The sequence below is a fragment of the Astyanax mexicanus genome, chromosome 12, assembly GCF_023375975.1.
Source record: "Astyanax mexicanus isolate ESR-SI-001 chromosome 12, AstMex3_surface, whole genome shotgun sequence".
Classification (NCBI taxonomy): Eukaryota; Metazoa; Chordata; class Actinopteri; order Characiformes; family Acestrorhamphidae; genus Astyanax; species Astyanax mexicanus.
In genome coordinates, this window is record NC_064419.1 from 1,136,969 (window position 1) to 1,164,320 (window position 27,352).

General features: G+C 38.8%; 1 protein-coding gene across 10 annotated transcripts in view; it reads left to right on the forward strand.

Annotated features, from left to right (window-relative positions):
• The window catches only part of LOC103035951 (tight junction protein ZO-2), a 117,848-nt gene that overhangs the window by 78,798 nt on the left and 11,698 nt on the right, over nucleotides 1–27,352 (forward strand). For 9 of the 10 annotated variants that reach the window (XM_049485821.1, XM_049485822.1, XM_022670579.2 and 6 more), the window contains 12 exons: nucleotides 3,593–3,717; nucleotides 4,126–4,228; nucleotides 4,403–5,003; nucleotides 7,730–7,833; nucleotides 8,958–9,111; nucleotides 16,002–16,113; nucleotides 17,986–18,095; nucleotides 18,511–18,574; nucleotides 20,509–20,659; nucleotides 22,191–22,299; nucleotides 25,661–25,880; nucleotides 26,488–26,672. In XM_049485821.1, the coding sequence (XP_049341778.1) occupies nucleotides 3,593–3,717; nucleotides 4,126–4,228; nucleotides 4,403–5,003; nucleotides 7,730–7,833; nucleotides 8,958–9,111; nucleotides 16,002–16,113; nucleotides 17,986–18,095; nucleotides 18,511–18,574; nucleotides 20,509–20,659; nucleotides 22,191–22,299; nucleotides 25,661–25,880; nucleotides 26,488–26,672 (2,038 nt within the window). The remainder of the gene's footprint in view (nucleotides 1–3,592; nucleotides 3,718–4,125; nucleotides 4,229–4,402; nucleotides 5,004–7,729; nucleotides 7,834–8,957; nucleotides 9,112–16,001; nucleotides 16,114–17,985; nucleotides 18,096–18,510; nucleotides 18,575–20,508; nucleotides 20,660–22,190; nucleotides 22,300–25,660; nucleotides 25,881–26,487; nucleotides 26,673–27,352) is intronic. The other variant, XM_049485817.1, reaches the window with a different exon arrangement.

Sequence of the window (27,352 nt, forward strand, 5' to 3'; positions counted from 1 at the left end):
AGATAAGGTCCTGTTCGTAATGTGATCATTAATAATGGTATTATAGGGGTATTATAGGTCAGTGTGTGTTTTCTCTCTTCATGAGGATTGGTGTGTTTTGCCGAGGGGACGAGGGCAGTAGAGCACTGTTAGCTGTTAGTGTAATATTGTGACAGTTGCTGTACGGAGAAGCTCTGGTGTTTATAGACGAGGAGAGACTCTGTCCTGCTGAACAAACACAACACAGACTGACTGCCTTACAAACAAAACTACTGCCTGATCCGGATCTACCACCCTGCCTTTAGACCCAGTGTGTAAACAGAACCAGAAAAAATCAGTTCGTGTTATTATATGTTCACGGAAGTTTGGAAATAATTCACTTTATACACACTAAGAAATATAAGATAAGATAAAGTACAGATTTGTATTTAAAAGAGTATAAAGCTTGTCTCTGGGGCTGTTCTTTATATTGAGTTACAAAAAGGTACCTTTCAGTGAAAGTCCTTTTTTGTACCCATGTTTTTGTGTCAGTAAAAATAATACACATAATAAATATTATCTTCAACTGAATATGTGTCAAGAACTTGATGATCCAAAATTGTCTGGCTTTCAAATAAAAAAATGTGCAATTAAAATATATATAGCTTATTAGTACAGTGATGCAAAAAATACTGAATGTAACTTTTGGCTGCAGGTTAAATGGTACAAATCTGTACTTATTGCTGTTAGGAATGACTTTTTACTTCAGAAGGAATCAAATCTGACCTTTTAAAGACCAATATTATACCTTTGAGGGAACAATTATAAAGAAGGAACCTTTGAGTACAAAAAAGTACTAATAATATGTTTTTTAAAGTTGTTTTGATATTGATTCTATGATTTTTCCTAAAGTTTACATGTTTCTAAACAATTTCTTATACATTTTCGACTACAAAATAAAAAAAGACATTTAAAGTGTTAATTAGCAGTCCTGTATTGTAATAATTGGATCAGATAAATCAGATTAGTCCTGTATTGTTCACAGTTCTTTGCAAACAATTTACTACAGTGAGAGTAATGTGCCTTTACTTGACTTTGACAGTAACTTATGCTGCACAAATCGATGCAACGTACAGTTTTCATACAATTATCATACAAATGTTTCCCCATAGGAATGAATGGGGAGCCCAACATTACGTTTCACACACCAGCTGTCTCTCAAAGCTCTCTAAGCTCCAGTACTGTGAGTGTGTACGGAGGAGCTGCTGGATAAACCAGCTACTACTCAAAACACCCCGCATGCTAGCCAGCACTCTTGTACTGCGTGTGTATGGAGCATTTATGGGATAAAGCAGCTATTAATTAAACGTTTGGATACGAATACTTTTGGCGAATACGGTCAATATATTGTATCTGATCAGATCATTTCTGAGACTTGTCTCGTTTTGAGTCTGTTTTCCCAGGAGCTTCTGGTTTATCAGTCTGCCAGCGTTTCTCTGTGAAACAGAAACACTTTCATGTGTCCCCTCACGTCCCCGCACGGGAAAAGTGTCTCTCATCTTCAGCTTGAGAATTCACAGTGAGCCAGAGCTGTTTACACTCCCGTATAAACACACACACACACACACACACACCCACACACACACACACACACACACACCACCTATCTGCTGCCATCTTGATGTCTAACATGTCCAGGAAATGGCCTGGTGTGTTGACATGTGCAGTGGGCATGTCAGATAAAGGAGGACTTTACTGTATCTCAGATAAAGATGAAGGCACAGGGTAGAGCGAGGGCACAGTGAGGAACACAGTGAGGAACACAGTGAGGAGCACAGTGAGGAGCACAGTGAGGAACGCAGTGAGGAAAACACAGTGAGGAGCACAGTGAGGAGCACAGTGAGGAGCACAGGGAGGAGCACAGTGAGGAACACAGTGAGGAACGCAGTGAGGAACGCAGTGAGGAACACAGTGAGGAACACAGTGAGGAACACAGTGAGGAACGCAGTGAGGAACGCAGGGAGGAACACAGTGAGGAACACAGTGAAGAGCACAGTGAGGAATGCAGTGAGAAACACAGTGAGGAGCACAGTGAGGAACACAGTGAGGAACACAGTGAGGAACACAGGGAGAAACACAGTGAGGAAAACACAGTGAGGAGCACAGTGTGGAACACAGTGAGGAACGCAGTGAGGAACACAGTGAGGAACGCAGTGAGGAAAACACAGTTAGGAACACAGTGAGGAAAACACAGTGAGGAACACAGTGAGGAAAACACAGTGAGGAACACAGGGAGGAACACAGGATGCTGGTAGAGTCCACACAGCTTTCCCAGCGCAGGTTTTTAACTCCTGATTATCTGTGTGATTAATATCCCGCTCTTCTCACAGTGTCTGTAGGCCGTCTGGCTTTGCTTTCTCCAAAACCAGTTTTACAGCAGCTCTGTTTTTTATTGACCAGTGAAAATATTGTGAGTGAACACGGTGTCCTCTTTCCACAGCGTGGGGTAAAGTGTCTCGCTCAAGGGCATGAAGGGGGCAACGCTTAATGGGGTCGGAGGAGGCGGGAACTTTACAACCAGGCAGAGATTCATGGTGCAAAGCTGGAGCTCAAACCAGTAGGCTTTTTCTGATTCTCAGTCTAGCTGAGTCTGTGCTAGCTAGCTCCAGGCTGGAGAGAAAGAACTGTGTAGTGTGTAAGGGCAGTCATTTCAGACCAGTTGGAGCATAGCAAACGTTTTCTGACACAATTCTATTTTATTTACTGCTCTTTTTATGTGAAACTAGACTGCGAAATTACAGTTTTGCGCCACCTCATGTACGATAACGATCAACGATATAGATCGTCATGCTGCAATGTTTCGATTCTGACACAAGAAGTAGATACACAGCGCTGTCTCTGTGTCTAAATGAGTGACAGGCTGCTGCTGCCTGAGAAGTGTGAGTTGTGGTGTTCAGATAAGAGAATAAAGCAGTTGAGATCTGGAGCACGGGCGCTGCATCACTGTCTAACTGCCTCATCATTCCTGCTTCTTCTTTATCTTGTCATGTCATTGCTGTACTGTCTTCCCCTGCTGCTGGTGATCTATTACTTTATCAAGAAAAGATAGAGAGAGAGAGAGAGAGAGAGAGAGAGATTACATGCAGGCAGTTTTCTCTTCTCCATGTTAACTTTCTCTATCTTTTGAATAGAGACAGTGTTCCATGCTTTATTTGCACAGTTTTAGATTTTTAGATCCTCCTTTCACACTTTTACAAACTGTTCTTATGAATTTCTGTCACTTTTACACCACAGATTTGTATCTTTGATTTTTGATTTTAAACCAGGAGCCAATGGTTCAGATGATAATCTTGTTTCTTTGGCCAAGTGAAGATGGCGTTTTTAAATGAGCAGAAAGAATAAAGTAGAGGATGCAGACTGTGATGCTGACACTCTTTCTGAGAATGGTTAGGGCTAGGATAAAACTTGAGTCTTGATTTTAGGAATGATCCGGATGCTTTTATGCTAATATGGTGCTTTGGGGAGGCAGTTTGCCTGGTTTAGGCTGGGTTGTAATAAAGGATGTTAAAAGTAAAAAAAAGTTTCTCTCTCTCTCTGTCCTCTGTCTCTCTCTATCTCTCTCTCTCTCTTTTAGGATGCTAAGATGGGTTTTGGGATAGCAGTATCTGGGGGTCGGGACAACCCCAACATTGACAGCGGTGAGACCTCCATCATCGTGTCTGATGTTCTGCAGGGTGGTCCGGCTGATGGATTACTCTAGTACGTTTCTTTCTCTCACTCTGTTCATATTTATCACTTTAACATTAGAAATCATTACTTTAGTTACTTTAGTAACACATCACTGTAGATCAGTATTAATAAAGCTGTATGACAACTGTAGAAACTTAAAGTACCTGTTAAAAATTGGACACAACTTAAATTCAGTGTTTCTTTGTTTTCTAAAATGTTCTGAATTGTAGATTAATACTAAAATCATCCAAAAAATAATATTTTATATTTGTAATAAAATTAATTTGTCGTTTTGCTCTCTAGGTTTTCTTCATATAATAATTGATTGGCTAGAATAAGTGCATTACTGTGTTTACTGTGTTGAATTTTTAACTGTATAGAACACAAGTTCTGATTGCAGTAACTAAAATCTGTTCTGTGTTTTGTCCTGTTTAACAGTGAGAACGACCGGGTTATGCAGGTCAATTCCATCCCTATGGACAATGTGCCTCATTCCTTCGCTGTGCAGCAGCTCCGAAAATGTGGGAAAGTGGCCAAAATAGTGAGTATAGGCTTTTTTTAAGCTTTAAAATGTTAAAAATCTCAACAATAAACAAATGTATTATTTTACTCATAAATTATCGTATTGCCAATAGTATTATTTTAGTGCCATATCGCCCACCCCTAATTTAAACGTAGTTAACATGCTATTAAACTCCTAAATGTTCTCCTGCAGACAGTGAAGAGGCCTCGTAAGGTTGCTGTCCTCAAGCGTCCTCCGTCCCCAGACAGGGACAGTCGGGACTACAACCTGTCCAGTTACTACCCCGAGGACAACCGCAGCACGCACAGCGACCCGGACTCGGACTACCCCCGAGGGAATGGGGGCCTGGGCTACCCCCGAGAGCGCAACCGCAGCCTAGACAAGGCCAACATGAGCTACCTGGACCCGGGTTACGACGCCGGGCGTCGGGAGCGCAGCCGCGGACGCAGCCTGGAGAGATCCCCCAGCCCGGACCGGGGGCACCGACGGGACGGGAGCCGGGGACGCACCCTGGAGCGCGGCGGCAGCCCCGACAGCCGCTACCACCGGCAGCACAGCCGCGGGGACGGGGGGAGTCCTGCGGGAAGCTACGGGAGAGACCCGGGACCAGGATACGACTCCAGGAGATACGAACCACCGCGTTCAGACGACAGGATGATCAGGAGCCACAGCCGAGACCGACTGCAGGACCACTCGCCCTCGCCCAGCAGGGGCCGCGGGAAAGACTGGGGACAACTGGAGCCGTTGGACACGCCCATCAACGTGCTGCTGGTGAAGAACCGGCCCAACGAAGGTGAAGAAACAAATTTATGTTCAGTTTTATTTTATATTCGGATCAGTGGTACTGGTAGTCATGGTCCTAAACACCTGATATTTATCAAGCTAATTATTAAGCCCTTTGTGATTTAATGGTACTGTGTGAGAGCAGGACATCTTTCTTTAAGGGTATCAGCAGATCCTTAAAAAAAGTCTTAAAATGTTAAATAAGTCTTAAATCAAGGGCTCTGGGGGGTCCAGTGGACTAAGGGTGCTATTACTATTATGATCTGAGGATCACCAGTTTCCAAGCAAGAAAAATTGGCTTTTCTCTCTTTGGTTGGTTAAAATGTTTGTCATGTTTTCTTTCGAGTGCACTGGCTACCAAACGATACTACATCAGTGCCAGTTGAAAAAGGAAAAATGTCTCAAAAATGCCACAGACAGCAAATACAATTTTGGTTGTATTCCCATGCTGCTGTGCATGATGCTACAAACCAATAGGCTAAAGTGAGAGAATGAGAACTGGGGGAGGTTCACTCTTCTTACCTGGTCCTGGAAGAACCCAAGCTTTGACCCGATAGCTGGCCAGCCCCAAGCACACACAAATAATGTTCAGAGAGGTAGAAAGCAAACAAAAAAGGGTGCATCAGTCTCCAGAGTCAAAACATCCAGGCTTCACTCCTTCACTAGGCCGCAATCCCATACCTGAGGCCTTCCTTTAAAGACTCCCCTTAAAGACCTCAATAAGAGAGAGACCTCCCCCAGTGGCTGGAGTGTGTATTGTGTGTATTGTGGAAGTGTAATGTCTAGCTTAGTGCATCTAACTTTTACTAACAATGGATACTGCTGAACATGTTCCAGTCTGGTTATATTCCACTGTCAGTAACAGTAAGTGGGAGGGGAGCTGTTCTGATAGCAGGGTTTTTGTACTTTACTGAATTAATCGTCATAGAATTTAAATTTAAATTTTGCCTGTCCTGATACAACATTCCTGTTTACTAGCAGATCTGAACTGAGACTGATTGAATGAGTTGAGTTAACTGTGGGGTAAATTTACCTACCGAACTGCATTATGGGCAGATGATGTTGTGCAGGTAATGCCTGTTTCCTCTGCAGGTCCGGAATAAAAATGTGTAGTGTGTCTTATAATGAGGTCAGCTCTCTCTCTCTCTCTCTCTCTTTCTCTCTCTCTCGCTCTCTCTCTCTTTCTCTCGCTCTCTCTCTCTTTCTCTCTCTCTCTCGCTCTCGTATATGGGTTGTTATTTTCTGCCAGCTAGTCATGCTGATATTTTAATCTGATTTATTTATGGCGATCCAGCCGAGCGAGTGCCAAGCAGCGAGAGCGTGTCTCGTGATTTCACATATAACGCCTCGTCTCCTCTCATCTTTTCACCAGCGCCTCACCAGCGCACGGCTCGGCCTGGTGAACCGCTGGACACACACTCCCTGCCACCTTCACCTTCATTACTGCCTCGTTCAGGGGGGGAAACGCTTTACTGGGGAAAGATCTGATTGTCCTAAACAATAGACATAGTATTTAACTAAGTATTTAAACAACATTTAGTCTGAGCATGAGCACTTTATAGCTATTATAAATACTGTAGACTGTAGTCCACATCTAAATTTAGTTTCTCTGGATACTTTTTCATATTATCCTTGTTTCACCCTGTTCTTTAATACTCATTATTATTTGTGTGGTGGGTCATTAATTTTACTTTACTTTAATACAAAACTAGCACACATTTATATTCAGTATTGTATCTTCGGATACCTTTTCCTTTTTATGTATTTATTCTGTATTACAGTTAGGTTACTTTAATACTTAATATAGTTTTGTATTGTTTGTATATATTTTGTTTGTATTTATGTTATCTATCTATCTATCCAGCCATCTATCCATCTATTTTTCCACTTTTGAGTCCTCACTCACCAGTCGAGAATTGCTGGTTCACGGCGTAGCCTGTGCGAGCGCCCTATGCAACTGTCCAACGTTTATAGCTCTGCGTTTATTTCTGGGCAGTTTTAGGACTTTTAGGTTTTTATTCAGCCTAAATGTAATCTTTAGTTCTATAAATCCACATTCTGCTATTTTCAGCTTCTCTCGCTTCTCTTCTGTGTTTAAAAGGTGACTGTTCCCTTTGTCCATTTAAATAAATAGGATAAAATGGACAGTATGTGTAGAAACAAGTAGATCGGGGCTCTGGTTCGACTCCCAGTCATGCAGCTTGCCTTTATTAGCTACAGTAGATGGCGCTCTCTCTTTCCCCTATTCATCACTCCTAAGGTGATGTGGATCAGCACAAGGCTGCGTCTGTGAGCTGGTGTATCAGAACCGAGTCGCTGCGCTTTCCTGTGTGATGCTACTCAGCAAAAGTTCAAAAAGAGGCGGAGTCTGACTTCACATGTATCGGAGGAGGCGTGTGCTGGTCTTCTTAACCCTCCTGGTGTTGGAGCATCACTAGTGATAGGGGTAGATCAGTGATTGTAAATTTAGCAGTAGGTTTTTATTTGAGACTCTGGTAGAAGCTGAATGATTTTTTAGGCCATGGAAAGTTTCTATTGCTGCTGTTGGATCAATTTGATGGGTTTTGAATCGGCAGCTGTTTACTGGGCTGTGATTCGCTGGCCTGAGGGCAGGGCAGGCTGTGGTCAGGTCAGGTCGTTACGGTTGAGTGTGAGGTCTCTATGGTTCAGATCAGGTTTATATGATATGATCAGTAAGTAACGTTAAGTCTGTATCTGTATTTTTTTTTTTTTTAGAGTACGGTCTCCGATTGGGCAGCCAGATCTTCATCAAAGAGATGACCAGCACTGGACTAGCTGCCAGAGACGGAAGCCTGCAGGAGGGAGACATCATTCTCAAGGTGGCTGTCAGACCTGCCGCATGATGATCTCATTCTCAGTGTATAATGACTCATCTTCACAAGATAATTTCATTCACCACAGGACAGATCCTGCTTTCTTAAAGCCACAGATAAAAAAACACACCTGCCTTCTTCTTCTTTTTAAGAGATTTTAGTTATTAAAACTGATTAATGTCATTTTTATGTAGTTAAAGTCGTACATTGTTAATCAACAAGTTAATATCATCCTTGCGAAATCAGACTGTTTGATCTGATTCAGTGCGATTCACTCCTATGTACAGCACATGAATGTTTTCTGGTCAGATTTTAAGTTTCAACTAAGCATATTCTAGTTTTAGTTCGATTTTTATACCTGTTTTTATTTTTTAGAGGAATGAAAACTTGAATCATATTCATCACGACAATATTCTGATTAACTGCGATTAATCACACTTGATCTTCTTAAGACAAGTTTATATATATTCAGCTAATATCACCACTGAGTGGTGTTGGAGAGTAACTAAGTAAAACTAAGCTAAGTAAACAAAACTGTCATTTAATTGTATTCTTATTTATTTTTTTTGAATCAAACAAATCTACACAGATTTCTCTGTTTATTTACAGTAAGCTTAGGAAATTTCCAGATTTCCACTAAGGCTAGGTCCAGCAGCATTAGCATTAGCAGTTAAATGCTAGCACTAGCAGTGCTTAGCGCTGGTAAATGCTACCTGACAGTACTACATTAAGAAACCTTGATATCAGCTAGCGATTCCTCCCACGTAGTTTGTTTTAACACGGTAAACTCGCAGACTACAGTCTGATATACTCGTTTCTGAATGGTGAAAGAGCTAGCACTTAGCACGGTTAGTGGTTAGTGCTAATTATGTTCCAGCAGAGCTTGGCAGGGTTAGCAAGAGGCTAAAAGCTGATTATACTCGCATCTAAAAGGGTGAAAGAGCTAGCGCTTTGCATGGTGTGCGGGTAGTGTTAATAATGCTCCAGGCTTAGTGCTGGAGAAACTTTACTGAAACTCCTGTATAACTCTGTACTTCAGTAGAGTATCTTTACTGCTCCTTAATACCTGACTGATGCACTGATGGTTTTTGGGAGAATTAAAGGATCTTTTTCGTTTGTTTGTGTTCTAGATTAACGGAACGGTGACGGAGAACCTGTCTCTGAGCGATGCGGGGAAGCTGATCGAGAAGTCTCGGGGAAAGCTGCAGCTGGTGGTGCAGAGGGACCACCGGCAGATCCTGGTGCGAATCCCGGCCCTCGCCGACAGCGACTCGGAGCCCGACGGTGAGTTTTAGCTCCTGCAGCTTCACGTCTCGTCTGACGGCTCCAGTGCGGTGCAGGATCAGCAGTGATCAGTGCTTTAAATAGCCGTATGAACATCATGCATTTACGAAGCTGATCCTGGACCTGGAGCACTGTGAGCCTGAGATACTGAGATGCTGAGATGCTGAGATGCTGATCCATGAGGGCCCTGACCCAATTCCAGCTCTTCATCAGGAGTAATGAAGCCGTTTGCTGCGCCTGCCTGCTCCACTGCATCATGCTTTAATTAAAAGCAGATAACATTAATTGGATCAGATAAATCAGATTAGTAGTATCATACGCACATTCGCCAGCCACATGGCCTGAAATAAGTCGCTTATAAGTCGAGGATTTAATGGGTTCAGAATGAGAACGGCTAATCTTCAAACGGCCGACTCTTCTGTCTTACTGTCTTACTGTGGGTCTGTACTCTGTTTCAGTGGCATTATTTCGCCTTTAGTTTAGTTTTAAGACATTTTTACATCATATCTTGTTGATTACTGGTAAAAAATAAATCTGATCTAATCTTATTTATCACTTACGGCAGATTATGTAAGAAGTCAACCAATCAAAGCTCAGATATCGTCACTGTCCTGTAGAAAAACACTTATCTCCATTTTTTCCGATTTTTAGTTTACTACATAATTTAAACAGACAAAATGTAACTTACCTTACAATTTCTTGATGAACGGGCCAATAGAAACTCTTCTTCAAAATGACCTGAAATAAACTCTTTTTACTTCCTTTGACTTCTATTAAAATTTAACAAGGTTTTTTTGTCTCTCCTGTAAAGTTTCTGTTTTAGATAAAAGTGTTTTTCATTGGACAGTGACCATACAGTATGTGGTATATGAGAATTAGTAATTTACAGTTGCAGGATATAGTAGGAAAATGTTGTTAATAAACACTGGGCTTAGACTGTAATCAAACTCAAAATCTACAAAATCTTCATTAAAACCACTTTGGGTTTTTATTAATTTTAATATGTCTAGTTTAGTATGTATCTAGTATGAATAAATGAATGTTATGTGAGCTGATTTTTTGTACAAAAAAAAAAAAAGTGCTCCGGTGATCCAGTATAACTCTGCTTTAATCCGGTGGAGGAGTGGGTTGAGTATGGAGAAACGATAGGATTTCAGCTCTTGCTCATGAATATTTATACATGCAAACATGTCGCCTCTGATTGGCTATCAGCACTGCGACAGAAAGACATTTTTTACACTAATAACAGTCTTTGCAATGTCATATATTACTTATATTATAACATGTGTAATAATGCCCTGCGCTAAGTGCAGTTCAGCCGATACTGACCTAGAGTCTCTTATAGTCTCTGTAAAAAAATGCTAAATCCACCGGAGATCCTATTTAAACCTATAGTTTCTTACACACAGAGGTGAGTATAGTCCAGGTCCAGAAGTAAAATTCAACCCAGGTAGTTGGAACAAACTGGATTTTTACTTTTACTTTTTTTAGTGTAAACTTTTAACTAGTTTAAACATACACCTACCTAGTATAAGTCCTTGATAACAGTCTGAATCCAGTATTTGCTAACAATATTAGCCTATAATCCTTTTGCAAACTAAAGAAAACATGTTATATATATGTTAAACATGTTTTAGCAGGTTGATATTAATAAATAATGTTAGTGATTTTTTTCTCCACAAGGTTTCTTTAGTTATTTTTAAAGCCTTTGCTTTGCTGCAGCCAGATTTGGCTCGGACTCGTTGCGGAGTTTGATGCCAGAGAGATTCATTGATGCACTGAGAAAACAAAGCCGTCTGTTCTACAAGAGCGATTCTATTTCTGTTCTTTTTTTCACAGATAATATGTCATACTTTTAGCTGAAGGACGTCAGAGACACTGCAGTACATACTGTCTGGTTGCCATTAATCCTTATTTTTGACTGTGCCACAAGCTTTCACACCGTGCACTTAATACCTGTGAGCCTCTCACATCTGTGCCCACAGTACATTTATAAAAATATATATTTTTTTGCTAACTTCAATTTTAATACTCTTCCTAATCAATAAACTATTTTGTTCATTTTATTCAAGTCTGTGTGGTGATTTATTATCTTTTTAATTTGCTGATAAATATCAGCTGTTTTCTGTTAAATTGGGGAAGAGAATAAAGTTAATGTCATTTTTATTCATGCAATATTTTATTATTCAGATTATTTTTGTATCAGTTTATAAGTTTATATATAAGTTTATACTGGGTTTAAGTTGCACCATATGAGACATCAGTGCTAAAACACTGGCTATGGGCTTCAACTGTGCAAAGTTTTCAGTATATCCTAAATATTTAGGCCTCGATCAAAAGCTGTACAGTTGATTTCATGTCTGTTTCTACCATAAAGTCCTGTAGGTACTGTAGTTACAGGAATCACAGGGAATTTCACGCTGCAATATTATCAAGAAATTGTAATTCTGTGATACTCAATCTCAAGCAATTATAATATCATTGAAAGGTTACTTTATTTCAATAATTCAGTTTAAAATGTGAAAAAAATCATATATTACAAAGATATAAACATCTATTTTAAGCGTTTATTTATTTCATAGTTGATTATTGATTATGGCTTACAGCCAATGAAAACCCAAAAATCAGTGTCTCAGAAAATTAGAATAGTGTGCCAAGTCCTGCTGGAAAATGAAATCCACATTTCCATAAAAGTTGTCATAAATTATTATTATCACTAGATGTAAAAACGGCTGAAGAGTAAAGGAAAACAGGGGATATATATACTAAAGCGTCCAGGTTTGAGCAATGATTAGAAGCATGGTGAGCCGGAACATCGCTGTGTCATGTGATCCGGCATGTCGGGAGAATTGAGCGCAGGTGCATGCTGGGAAATGGAGTCTTTCTATAGCAGGCGGGCAGACAGTGATAGGGCTGACATAGAATCACACTTCAGTTCTTTACCCTCATAACTGCAGTACTGTTATTATTATTATCAGTTTTATAGACCCTAAGATAGAACCCTGTGGAACTCCATTAAAAATTATGTAAAACCTAATGGTTAACAAATAAATAATTTATAGTAGTTACTGCATGATGATAACTAACAAAATAATAAATGTAGAACCTTAGTAGATAGATGGGATGTGCAGAATCTTCACTGTCATGCAAAAACCTGGTATCTTTAAAATGACATCTGCACAGTATAGGAAAACCATAATATTTTTTTTCCAAGGAACTTTTCTATTGTTTAATTCGTCAATACCTTTGGACATTATATAACACAAGGGAGAAAATACAAATAATTGTGACCAAATGAATTACCAAACCAAGTAAAGATGTTTTTTAAAATTGGGAAAATACAGTATAACATACCGATTTTGTTCATATTTCTTAATTTAAGTCTCCAGTGCAATCATAGGCTACGTTCACATTACAAATCACGTTGCTCAACACATATGAAAGTGGCTCAAATCTGATTTGAAGAATCTAAGATCTAAGCCACATTGAGCAAAAAATCTGATTCAAGTCAATTCAGCCTGGTAATGTGAACATAGCATTTTGTGAATGTGAACCGTGTGTGTGTATAAGTGTGTGTGTGTGTTTGTTGTACAGTAGCAGTGTGATGTAAATAGCCGCTGGTTGTGGAGTGGCCGGCTTTCCTGTGTCCTGTTTGTGGCTGAGCTGAGTGAGCGAGTGTCTCTGCAGCTGTCCCATCTCTCTCTCTCTCTCTCTCTCTCTCTCTCTCTCTCTCTCTCTCTCTCTCTGTGGTTTTGTCCTCTCTCGAGTGTCCGACAGGCTGTAATTACATCTCCACCCAACAGATGGGAGCGCTCGTTCCTACAGAGCGCCAGAAACAAAAAAGGAAAAACTCCAGCGAGGCCTTCATTCACTCTCTGATACACACACACACACACACACACACACACACACTCTCTCATTCATCACACACACACACACACAAACATTTAACCCCTTCAATCCTGATGTTGTACTTCAGTAGTTCTTCAGTAGTCATTGCTGTATGTATAGTGTAGTTATGCAATAATGTGATTTAATACAGTACAATAACTTGCCTTATCATTCTGTTCATGTTCCATATTCTGCTTTTTTATGTTTTGAGTTTATTATTTTTAGGGGGGTCAAAATGGGAATTAACTTTCCCTGAATCTGAATTCAGATTTTAATTAGGAAATTAGGAAAAATTAAAAATTAGAAAATTTAAAAATGAACGAATTTCCTCTTTACTACACCACATGGAAAAGTGAACAAAATAAAGTTTTACATTTAATTTCTATCTTTGAATTTTGCCTGGACTTTTTCTTTCTACTTGCTATTTAGGATTAGGCCTAAAAATCATAACAATGTCCTCATATGGGGACAGTAGTTTATATTAACTTAAAAATATATATATTCTTGCTGTTGGGTATCAGAAGGACGCATTTTTTTTTGCTTCATAAAACTTGGTGAGAATTTTTACCTGGCTCGTGTTTTTGTATGGGCTGGCTGTAAAAACTTTTGATTGGGATGCCTGCCATGTAACATTGTCATGTGACCACTAGATGGTATGGGCAGTATATCCAGAAGAGGCCAAATGATCTAAAAAGGGTCTGAAATTTAAACTGATATTAGTTACACTGACATTTTTGGAACATAAAGTCACACAAACAATGGGAACAAAAATATTGTATCCAAATGCAAGAAAAGTGATGATATTCATTATTCGTTTATATGTGTGTTTACACTGTGTCTGTTGTGATAATTATGCATTATTGGCTTATTGATATTTCGACTTATTGTACAATTTTGGTACTGCATGTCAGCTTTGTCGACTGTTTAAAATGAGTAGTTTTGTTTAATTGATGTTTTTTGGGGGATTTTGGGATATTTATTATGTCATTATGTGTGAATGTTCTTAGTAATGATTGTCATAATATGCAGTGACTTATTTTATGGTGTTAAATTATTTCATGGGCTATATATCGAGCACTTTCTCATTTCCAAGTGAATTCTTATTCAGTGTATCTCTTAAGCCTGCGCTGCTGCACCCGGCTGGTGTGTGTGTTAGTATGTGCTGTGTGTGTGTGTGTGTGTGTGTGTGTCCTTTGCTAAGTTAACAGAGTGTGTTTTAGGCATGCTGCACTGGCCACCGCTGGCACTGTGAGGATCTGAGGAGCTAAAGTGTTAAAGCAGAGGAGATGCTCTTAGGTTCACCAGCAGCACCAAACCACACAGTAACTCTCTCTCTCTGTCTCTCTCTCTCATTCGCCTCTACCTCTTTAGCCAGCCTCTTTCCCTCCTTCTTTCCTTTCTTTTCTTTCTCACAGTCACCGTCCCAACTGATCACCCCCCTTTCCTGCTGTTTATCTCTGTATTTAACCCTCCTGCTCTGAGTAGCTGCTTCTTATGGCTGGTCTTATTAACCCTGCTGAGATTAACGGGAGGTTTCTGAAGCTCTGCAGAAGAAGGTTGAGCTGCTGAAGCTGCAGACGTTACTGATCTTACTGTTCTAGACTGTTTGATGTTTGTCTGGTGAAGCAGGAATCTGTCTATCAATAACGAATCTGTCTATCAATAACGAATCTGTCTATCAATAATGAATATGTCTATCAATAACGAATCTGTCTATCAATAACGAATCTGTCTATCAATAATGAATCTGTCTATCAATAACGAATCTGTCTATCAATAACGAATCTGTCTATCAATAACGAATCTGTCTATCAATAACGAATCTGTCTATCAATAACGAATCTGTCTATCAATAACGGCTCTGCTGTCCAATACAGTTCACTTTACATGTATCTCACACTCCTCCTCAGTGATTTAAAGAGGATCCATTTCAGCAGAAATGTCTCTCTCTCTCTATCTATCTCTCTAGCTCTCTATCTCTCTTTTTTCACAGATATTCTGCCTCTTTGTAACAGTTGTAAATACAGTATTTACCATTCAGTACTACTGGGAAGTCTATATACATCACCTCTATCTATAAAGCTGCATCAATTTAGCAGCATTTGAATTTATTATAATTAATATCTTATAACAATATAATAAACATTTGCTCATTTTAAAATTTAAAATTATTATTTTATAAGGTATTACTATACATTATTTGTGTGTCTAATCTAATATTAAATAATAAAGTAATATATAGTATATATTTGGGATTTTTATTAAGTTAAAATTGAGAAAGTTCTTGTTAATTTTGATCAATAATCTATAAAAAATACTTTCATACAGTATATCTGCCACATTTTTTATGTTATAATTCATTAAAATCCATAAATGGTCAGAAAGTAATAGAAAGCACTATATTGATTTTACACTTTATTAATTTATTTAAATTAGCATTTGTCAACAAGCTAAACCACTATTTATAAATGTATAATGTAACAGTAACAACATGTTTATAGTGAATTTTAATAGTGAATGGTGTTTTTGCTCATGTATTTATATTTTTCTGCTTAATTGTACACAAACATTGTAAAACATTGTATTATTATTGTGTTATACTGCGTATACAGTTTCTCCAGTCAAATGAGAGATATTTCTAAATAATTCTATTTAAAATAATTATTATATATTGTACAGATTAATAGTGTGATGTGAATGAGATGTAAGACTCCTGGATGTACTGAATATTCTCCTGAATCACTATCAGATCACTGTGAGGTTCAGATTAACCCCTGATCAGTGAATATCACAGTAGTGAGTGTGTTACGACGAGGCAGATCCCAGCACATTAACACGACGTCAGCAGTAACCCTGAGCGCTGTGTGCGGTGTTAAACCCTGGGTCTCCTGGGTCATGCTGGGTGGTGTTGGCTCATGCTGGGTGGTGTTGGGTGGTGGGTTCGAGGCGCTGGACCCTCAGCTGTGCTCTGACTCCCTCCTGTCTGCCTCTGGTTTCAGATATCTCAGAGATGGAGTCGTATCACTCGTACTCGCCGCAGGAGGACCAGAGGTCACGGCAGTCTGACCTCTCCTCACACTCCTCCACCGAGGTGCCGCGGGAGAACGCCAGGTATGCCAGCTGCACTGTGGGTAATGTGCCGGCGCCGGCGTCTGCGCGGTGTTCTCCACATTCACTGCATGCCTGAGCTAAAAACACTCTCCTCACTTTCAGCAGACCGTCTGCGGCTGCACTCAGCTGTCCTCAGAGACTCCTCGAGCTCACATGACTTTTGTTTGTTTGTTTACAGTGTTCAGAAAATACCTGAACTTTCTATTTTGCTTTACAAATGATGTCTTTCGAATTGTACCCAATTTAACTGTTCCCACTGCCTCGAATTACTGCAGTGATACTTGACGCCACATATCGATATACATACTGCAACCAATACAATAAAATACAATATTACAGAAACGATACTACATATATATATATATCAAAATATTGATATATTGTCCCACCCCTAATCACTCAATGCAATGCTAGACAGCACAGACACCTTTTATCTGCCATAGAATTAGTAAAGATTAGGAAGATTAGTAATCTCCTCCAAGCGTGTTGAGCTCTCTTTATACAAATCTTATAAAAAAAATAGTAAATCGAACATTGTCGTTATATTCTATAAACTATGAACAACATTTCTTCCGAATTTGAAATAAAAATATTGTAATTTAGAGCATTTATTTAGTTTTCAGACTAGTGCATAGAAAACAAGTTCATATTCATAAAGTTTTAAGAGTTCAGAAATAATCAATATTTGGTGGAATAACCCTGGTTGGATTTTAATCACAGTTTTTTTTTATGCATCTTGGCATCATGTTCTCCTCCACCAGTCTTACACACTGCTTTTGGGTAACTTTATGCTGCTTTACTCCTGGTGCAAAAATTTAAGCAGTTCAGCCTTTAAGTTTTAATGGATTGTGATCATCCATCTTCCTCTTGATTATATTTTAGAGGTTTTCAATTTGATAAAATCAAAGAAAGTCCATTTTTAAGTGGGCTCTGTATGATCTAACTAGTCCCTCTGCTTCAGTTTACTGTAGTGATACTTAATGCCACATATTGATATACATGCTGGAACCAATACAATACATTATGATCTAAACGATACGAATTATCGCAATAATGAAACATTGTCCAATCCCTAATCACTTGCAATGCTAGCCTGCACAGGCATCTGTTGGCTGCCATAGAATTGGAAGATTAATAGTCTCCTCCAAGCGTGTTTAGCTCTCTACATATATCTTGGGTTGGCAGCAGTTGCAATGGATTCAGAGGTGGAGGAAGCACATACTAAACGTCACTTTCTGAGAGTTGCTAGTATTGAGTAAATGAAGTTGTGAGTAGAATTAGTACTTAAGTATGAACAGGAACAGGCAGTGATTACATTCAAAAGAAAAATTAGACAAACACAAATAATTAGAGAGCGAATGAATCACTGCAGCTTCCCGAGAACGCAGGAATCCAGAGGGAGTCGCAGACGCGTTATTTATTCCCCGCGTCTCTGAGGATTTCAGCCTGGACTATTTTTTAACCAGGCACAATATAGGACAGTCATTCAGAGCAGAGCTCATTTACACTTTTATCTGTATAAATAAAGTGGTTTATTTTAGCAGTAAGTGGGCTGTTGCTTTTAAAACCACTGCAATTTAACAATACGTATAATAATAATATACATAAACGCAGAACTCTTAGTATTCAGAGTAAGTTATTATAGATATGATGATATCTAGAGCAACATTTCTTAACTGGTGGGTCTTGTGGCAAATAAATATGTTTTTTAACTGATTTTGTATTTTTTTTATATTGGTTTCTTAAATTCACTTTGCATGCATATGCAAATAGGTTTTTGAAGGCTTTTTTTACCAGAATGGAAGTGTTTGAGGCTACTTTTCAAAAATAAATTTGTTTGTGTAAAATTTGTGTATTTTCATGTTTTTTTAGGGAAGACCCACAGATCAGACTCCCCAAGCTGGCTGCTCCTTCTTCTCCCTACAGGGGGGTGGAGGAATCGGCTGCGGTGCAGGAAGAGCCCAAACCAGAGGAACCACCAGGTAAAACCCAGCCAACAGACATGTATAAATGATTAGAGATCCAGTAATTAGAGTAAAAAGTAATTAGAGTAAAACTTAGAAGCTGAAGAGTATTTAATCTCCACTCATAATTTGAAAGTTACTAAAGTATTTAACATTATTTGTACTTAAGTATTGCAATTAATTTATTCTGACAGTGCAGAGCGTCTACCACTCTTAGTTTAGTGATAATGTGGGTTTAGAATAAATCCAAACATTTTTATAATTATAACATGCAATGATCCAACAACAAATCAGAGGAAAAGTATAAAACTCATTGCAAAATTGAGCTTCGCTTGCTGTTAGAATAAGGTGCCAGTTGATGCAGGGGGACAGTAAGTGTGAGTAAATGTGAGATTTATGTGGAATTAATCTCATCACTGTATCTGCTTTCCAGCAGCGGTAAAGACTACTCCCAAAATCCTGCTGAGACCGAGTACAGAGGATGAGGAGATGTACGGGTGAGTATTTCACACCAGATCATGTTGTTATCCACTTTCCCCTCTCCTCTCCACACTTACTTTTTTCCTTCTTCTTTATGTAAAAAAATAAAATAGCAGAATTTAATACCAAGTGGGACAAATTGGAATTGGAAGTGTTAGATTCTGGGTGATTTTTACCTTTAATACTGATGCATATATAAGATATTTATGCTACTTATTTTAAAAAAGATTAGATTTGGGAAAGATTGACTTGATCTAATTTGACCACATAATTAAACTAATTATATAATATACATACTTTATCTAATTAAACACATAATTTACCACATAATGTATCTAATTTACCACATAATTTACCACAATTACCATAATTTACCACAATCACCATAATTTACCACATAATTTATCTAATTAAACCACATATTGATCTAATTTACCACATAATTTACCACAATTACCATAATTTACCACATAATTTACCACAATCACCATAATTTACCACATAATTTACCACAATTACCATAATTTACCACAATCACCATAATTTACCACATAATTTATCTAATTAAACCACATATTGATCTAATTTACCACATAATTTACCACAATTACCATAATTTACCACATAATTTACCACAATTACCATAATTTACCACAATCACCATAATTTACCACATAATTTACCACAATTACCATAATTTACCACAATCACCATAATTTACCACATAATTTACCACAATTACCATAATTTACCACAATCACCATAATTTACCACATAATTTACCACAATTACCATAATTTACCACAATCACCATAATTTACCACATAATTTACCACAATCACCATAATTTACCACATAATTTATCTAATTAAACCACATATTGATCTAATTTACCACATAATTTACCACAATTACCATAATTTACCACATAATTTACCACAATTACCATAATTTACCACAATCACCATAATTTACCACATAATTTATCTAATTAAACCACATATTGATCTAATTTACCACATAATTTACCACAATTACCATAATTTACCACATAATTTACCACAATTACCATAATTTACCACAATCACCATAATTTACCACAATCACCATAATTTACCACATAATTTACCACAATTACCATAATTTACCACAATCACCATAATTTACCACATAATTTACCACAATTACCATAATTTACCACAATCACCATAATTTACCACATAATTTACCACAATTACCATAATTTACCACAATTACCATAATTTACCACAATCACCATAATTTACCACATAATTTACCACAATTACCATAATTTACCACAATCACCATAATTTACCACATAATTTACCACAATTACCATAATTTACCACAATCACCATAATTTACCACATAATTTACCACAATTACCATAATTTACCACAATCACCATAATTTACCACATAATTTATCTAATTAAACCACATATTGATCTAATTTACCACATAATTTACCACAATTACCATAATTTACCACATAATTTACCACAATTACCATAATTTACCACAATCACCATAATTTACCACAATTAACATAATTTACCACAATTACCATAATTTACCACATAATTTACCACATAATTTACCACAATTACCATAATTTACCACATAATTTACCACAATCACCATAATTTACCACATAATTTACCACATAATTTACCACATAATTTACCACAATTACCATAATTTACCACATAATTTTCCACATAATTTATCTAATTAAACCACATATTGATCTTATTTAACCACATAAGGTGAAGTGGGCAAATTGGAATTGGAAGTGTTAGATTCTGTGTGATTTTTACCTTTAATACTGATGCATATTTAAGACATTTATGCTACGTATGATAAAAAAGAAAGATTGACTTATTGATCTAATCTATTCCTCCTGTACCTTCTTGACTCTGGTTTTTCAGGGCGAACACTCTGATGGTGAGCTTCCAGAAGGGGGAGAGCGTAGGCCTGAGGCTGGCCGGGGGGAACGACGTGGGCATCTTTGTGGCGGGCGTTCAGGAGGGCAGCCCTGCGGAGGAGGAGGGCCTACGTGTCGGAGATCAGATCATGAAGGTACGAACTGAAAGAACATTTGTTAATAATCAGCGGAGGAACACCTCAGAATGTTCAGGCCAGCAGAATGTCAGAGGATTTGGAAAGTGTTGGACCCTCCCTCTGAACAGAGTCTAAATCAGAGCTTTATCCTCCCAGCATTCCTCCTCCCACACCCAGAGAAAAGAACACTGTAAACATGGAGCTCCTCCTCACACATTCCTCACATCTGCAGAACAGAATCAGCTTTCTTCTTCAGTAAAAAATAATCCCACTGGGTCTTAGATAAACGCACCACATGGACTAAAGTGTTGGAACACCTGCTTCCTCATTGTCTTTTCTGAAATCAAGAGAATTAAAGTTTAGAGTTAGAGTTTATCCTGCTTCCTTTGTTAGTAACTGTCTCTACTTTCCAAGGAAAGATTTCTATTAGATTTTGGAGAATGCATTGCTCACTCTAAGAAATATAAGTACAGATTTGTACCTAAAAGAGTATAAAGCTTGTCTCTGGGGCTGTATCCTATATTGAGGTACAAAAAAGTACCTTTCACTGAAAGTCCTTTTTTGTACCCATGGTTTTTGTGCCAGTAAAGATTATAAAGACTATAAACATTATCATCAACTAAATATGGCTCAAAAACTTGATGATCCAAAATTGTCTGGCTTTCAAATACAAAATGTGCAATTAAAATATATATTGTTTATTAGTGCAGTGATAGAGAATACTGAATGTACCCTTTGGCTGGTTAAATGGTACAAATTTGTACTTATTGCTGTTAGTAATGACTTTGTACTTCAGAGGGAACAAATCTGACCCTGTAAAGACCAATATTGTACCTTTGAGGGTACAATTATGAAGAGAGTACCTTTGAGTACAAAAAAGTACTCATATCATACCTCTGTTTTTTAGAGTGCTGTGAGGATTTGATGCACAGCATCAAACGTCCTATTCTATTAGCATCCTCATCGACTGTCCTGCATATAACCAAATAAGACAATCTTACTACAGAGAAAAGAACATAAAAAAAACCTTTTTGGAAAAAAAACACCAGGAAAGATCTAAAAGTTCTTATCGCATTTTAACCTCAATTATGATTTCCACAAACATTTGGCCATATAGTGTGTATTAAACTTAAGCTTTAATATACAAATCTCTGGAAGTTTGAAAATATTTTTATGGCAATAGGAAAGAATTGTGGCCAAAATAAGGACCTGTAGATGTAGAGCCAGATAATGCCAGTCACAATAAATAAACTACCCTCTCTGCTGCCCACTGTGGGTGGAACTGTGGCTTTCTATGATGCATTTCTTAACTTTAGAAATAGGATATCCCATTTATCAGACAATTATCTGTGTGAACAGAAATAACAGACATTATCTTCCATTGGATATTGTCCAGTTTTTAACCTCACAACTCATAGAGGTCTGGGCATTTTCATAAGGTGTTTATCTATAATCTGAGATTATGTATAATCCGCCCTGCAGCACACACACACACACACACACACACAAACGTTTACGCTGTAAATCAGGTGATGTGTGTTTCCTGCAGGTGAATAATGTGGATTTCCGGGGTATAGTGCGTGAAGAGGCGGTGCTGTTCCTGCTGGAGCTGCCCAGAGGAGACAACGTCACCATACTGGCACAGAGCAAACCTGACGGTGAGATTAATGCCCACCACACACACACACACACACACACACACACTCACACACAAACACACACACACACACACTCACACACGGACTTAACACACAGACCTTTCCTCCACAGACTGATATAGCTCAAATACCTGACCTACACACACACACACACACACACACACACACTCTTAACTCAGCTCACACTGTGCTGCCTTTTAACAGCTTCTGCTCTCTCACACTACCATCAGTCTGTGTGTGTGTGTGTTGGGTTATATGCAGTTGAGTTATATAGTTGGGTTATATGCAGTAGAATATTTACTGAGAAATATGGAGCTGGGAGAGAGACTGGAGATTAGATCAGATCATTTACAGGGTCTGTTCTGGTTTATAAGAGAAGGAAACAGATGAGAGGCAGATGCGGTGGATCCATTGATAATTGGATGGATGGATGGATGGATGGATGGATGGATGGACAGTTGGATCCTGTAATAAACTGTTAATTGAATGGGTTAGTGGACGGATAGATGGATGGATGGATCTATTGATAAACAGATGAACGGATGGATGGATGATGGATGGATGGATGGATTGATGGATGGATCCAGTAATAAACAGTTAACTGGATGGATGGATAGATCCAGTGATAAACAGTTAGTTGGATGGGTGGGTGGATGGACAGATGGATCAAGTAATAAACAGTTAATTGGATGAGTGGGTGGGTGGATAGGTGGATGAATAGATTTATTAATAAACAATTAGATGGATTGGTGGATGGATGGATGGATCCAGTGCTAATCAATTAATTGGATGGATGGATGGAGGCTTGGATGGATGGATAGAAGACATGGCCATCCACCTAAACTGACAGCCCAGGCAAGGATAGCACTTATTAGGGAAGAAGGGCCATGGTCACTCTGAAGGAGCTGCAGAGATCCACAGCTCATATACCGTATTTTTCACACTATAAGACGCACTTAACTTAACTGTTTTGGGTTAAGTCTTTATGTAAATGATAATATTTAAAAAAATAGTAATTGTTGAATTACTACAATAGTTTATAGCTAAAATCAGACTCAACCTACAGTAGTTTTAGAAGCTAAATGAGTTTCAGCTAAGCTTTGCTTGTTTTGTGAGGAGCGTAAAGCAGCTGCTTCTCATTTTATCACAGCAGAAACTACAAGACATCGTCCTGAACTCAATTCTGAAACTCAGTATTACATAACAAAACATAACAGCAGTTTTTAATGGAAAATATGAGCATATTTAAGAACATATTTGTGGGTGGAGAAAGGGAGACATTCATTGTTGGTGGTCTAAATGATTCTCTCTTTCCCAATACTGCAGTTTCTCACTGCTACACACACACACACTCTCTCTCTCTCACACACACACACATTTACTCACATGCTCAGAGTGTGTGCAGGACTGATGACAGGGGCACCAGCTTGTAGCCCGTTGGCACAAACCAGTCCAAGCCGGTCTCGGATCGTCCAAGATGTTGCCCTTTTAAATGTGGGCATGTTTGTGCATACACACACTTCCTCCCACATCTCTCTGTGTGTATAGAGGTCATACACTGACCCCGCCAGAGAGAGAGAATACTCCAGGCTAACTTTAGGCACTTCCTCACTGCTCTGAGTGTGTGTGTGTGTGTGTGAGACAGAGAGAGAGGGGCGGAGTTTAGGAGGTGGTTGTGTTGTGTGTTTAATGGATAATCTGATGTGTAGTCGGGTCTGTCTAATGCTTGTTTAAACTGAGCAGTCTGGTGCTTTATGGTGAATTATGGGATTTGGAGACCAACCAGACCAAACCCCGCCCCCTCTCTATAAACCCCGCCCCTCCCACTAAACCCCACCCCCTCTCACTCACCATGGAGACAAGTGGACGAGCAGCACTGACCTCTACTGTCAGCACTCCCTCTCTCTCTCTGTCTCTCTCTCTGTACGTCGCCCTCTCTTTCTCTCTCTCTCTCTCTCTGTACGTCTCTCTCTCTCTTTCTCTCTCTTTCTCTGTATGTCTTTCTCTCTCTCTCTCTCTGTACGTCTCTCTCTCTTTCTCTCTCTCTCTGTACGTCTCTCTCTCTCTCTCTCTTTCTCTCTCTTTCTCTGTATGTCTTTCTCTCTCTCTCTCTCTGTACGTCTCTCTCTCTTTCTCTCTCTCTCTGTACGTCTCTCTCTCTCTCTCTTTCTCTCTCTTTCTCTGTATGTCTTTCTCTCTCTCTCTCTCTCTCTCTCTCTGTACGTCTCTCTCTCTCTCTCTCTCTCTCTGTACGTCTCTCTCTCTTTCTCTCTCTCTCTCTGTACGTCTCTCTCTCTGCATCTCTCTCTCTGTATGTCTTTCTCTCTCTCTCTCTCTCTCTCTGTATGTCTCTCTCTCTGCATCTCTCTCTCTGTATGTCTTTCTCTCTCTCTCTCTCTCTCTCTGTACGTCTCTCTCTCTCTTTCTCTCTGTATGTGTGTTTGGTAGCTCTGGGCTGGATCAGGGCTGTGAGTTGAAGCTCATTTGGGTTGAGGTGGGACAGAGGGGCTGCAGTGGTCTCTCGGGGGCTAATAAGAGCCTGACAGGACCAGAGCAACCGCTGTTCTGTTCCACATCATCACCTGCAGCTGTGGAAACTGATGGCTTTCGTTTTTCCACTCCGCCACAAGCAGTAATTAGCAGAATCATCATCATCATCATCATTATTCCAAATGAAGTGACAAATATAATCAGGTTCTGTGCATCAATTGAATTAAGTTAGTTTAAATATATTGATCATATGAACTCTAGTTTATTAGATTTAGTTTCTGTTTTGTTTTCTTTACTTTATGTTTCTTTGTTTGCCTATTCTGCCTGTTTGTTTATTAGTCTTATTGTTAATCCTTTGTTTTATAGTCTTTATCTCTGTAGCTTTAGTGTTTGCATTACTACCCGAGTATTTGTTCTTTGTTTATGTTTTCAGATATGGAAACTAAATTAGACTTGCATTTGCATTCTGCCTCCAACTTGTTGCAAAAAGCTCAACAGTGAACAAAGAAATACATGGGGTATTTATACACATGCACAGACAAGGGACACCTGGGGAAGTAATGAGGGGGCGGGGTTACAATTGAGACAGGCATGGCTAGGGCGGAGGCACCACGTAGCTTGTTTGAACAGGGTAAATGCACAGGATACACTCTGAAATACTTGCCTGTGAACAGCATCAGAGCTAATGCTTAGCGTGATTAGCAGCTAATGGTAATACTGCTCCAGGTTTGATGCTGGAGAACTAAACTAAAACTGCTTTAGGACGCTGTGCTTCAGTGGAGTGACTTTACTGCTCTTATTGCCTTATTGAGGAATTACCTTCTGAAGGCCTAGCTCTCCATAACCCTGCTCTGCTCTGTTTGCTCCTCAGTGTATGAAGATATCCTGGTGTCGGGTCGGGGAGACTCCTTCTTCATTCGGACGCACTTCGACTATGAGAAGGAGCTTCCTCAGTGCCTGGCCTTCTGCAGGGGAGACATCTTTAAGGTGGTGGACACGCTGTACGACGGAAAGCTCGGAAACTGGCTGGCCGTCCGAGTGGGAAAAGAGAACCAGCTGCTGGAGAAAGGGATCATCCCCAACAAGAGCAGGTGAGCCTGAAGAACTGAGCCAAATAATAATAATAATATCATGCTTCAGTGCTCAGTGGAGCTAATAAAATTGGATGGATGAATGGATGGATGCAAGTTCATATTTATTAAGGTTTAAAAGTTCAAAAATCAATATTTGGTGGAATAACCTTGGTGGTTTTTAATCACAGTTTTTGTCATGCATCTTGGCATCATGTTCTCCTCCTCCACCAGTCTTACACACTGCTTTTGGATAACTTTATGCTGCTTTACACCTGGTGCAAAAATTCAAGCAGTTCATTTTTTTTTAATAGACATTTTATATTTATATATAAATATATATATATTTTTGTTACTTGATTATTTTACTTAGCTCTACCCCCTGCGTTACACATTGCCATTACAATATGACCATCACTGTTTCTCTCTACAGTCAGCATCACTGGTGATAAATCGAATATGTTAATTTATAGAGTTATGCAGCACTAATACTCACATATCATATATAACGCTGTCCTGTCTCTTTTATATAAGACATGAATAACTCTGTCTCTCTCTCTCTCCTTGGTCTATCCTGTCTCTCTCTCTCTCTGTGTCTCACTCTCTCTTGTCTGTGTTCTGTATGCAGAGCGGACCAGATGACTAATGTCCAGCACACTCATAAAGGCTCGGGCAGCGACAGGGCTGATTTCTGGAGGATGCGTGGTCAAAGAGCGGCCAAGAAGAAGGATTTACGCAAAAACAGAGAGGATCTCAGCACTGGTCTGGCCTCCACCCGCTTCCCCGCCTACGAACGGGTGGTGCTGCGAGAGGGTAGGCTTTTCCTCAGACTGAGAGAGAGAGAGAGAAAGAGAAAGTTTTTACCAAATACATACAATAAATTGCAATTTCTTTATTATAAAAGGTCAGCAAATGGTAAAATGCCATTAGTAATGCTGTAAAAGTGCTTCTCAAAAGCATCATGGGTTTTCCTCACATCATAAAACAGAAAATCCACCTTAGTCCTTGATCCAGCATCCAAAAATAGAAAAGTGTGTGTAAAACTTTAATATTTAGTTTTTTCTCAAGTCAAGTCAAGTAGTTTTATTTTTTACATTAGTAAAAAAAAATAGTATTTTTTTACATTTCTATTTATTATAGTAAAGAAAATATGTGTTTTCTTTTTTAATTTCTGCCCCTCACAATCAGAATTTCAGAGAAAATAAAAAACGGAATATTTACTCAATACTATTTAATTTTTCACTTTTGCATCTTGTAACATAAAAAAAAATCTTTAAAAGGTTTATTTTTTTCATTTTTGATTCTGAGTGGGAGAATTTCAAAAGCAGGCTAAAAAATGGATTAAAAAATGTAAAATTATAAAATACTTTTAATGTTCTATTATCAAATTAAGCCTAAAAAGCTCTGTATTTTTGAATGCTGGGGGGAACGGAGGAGGGCTATTGGACAAAAGTTCATAATCGTTATTAGGGGTGGGCGATGAAGCCCTAAAA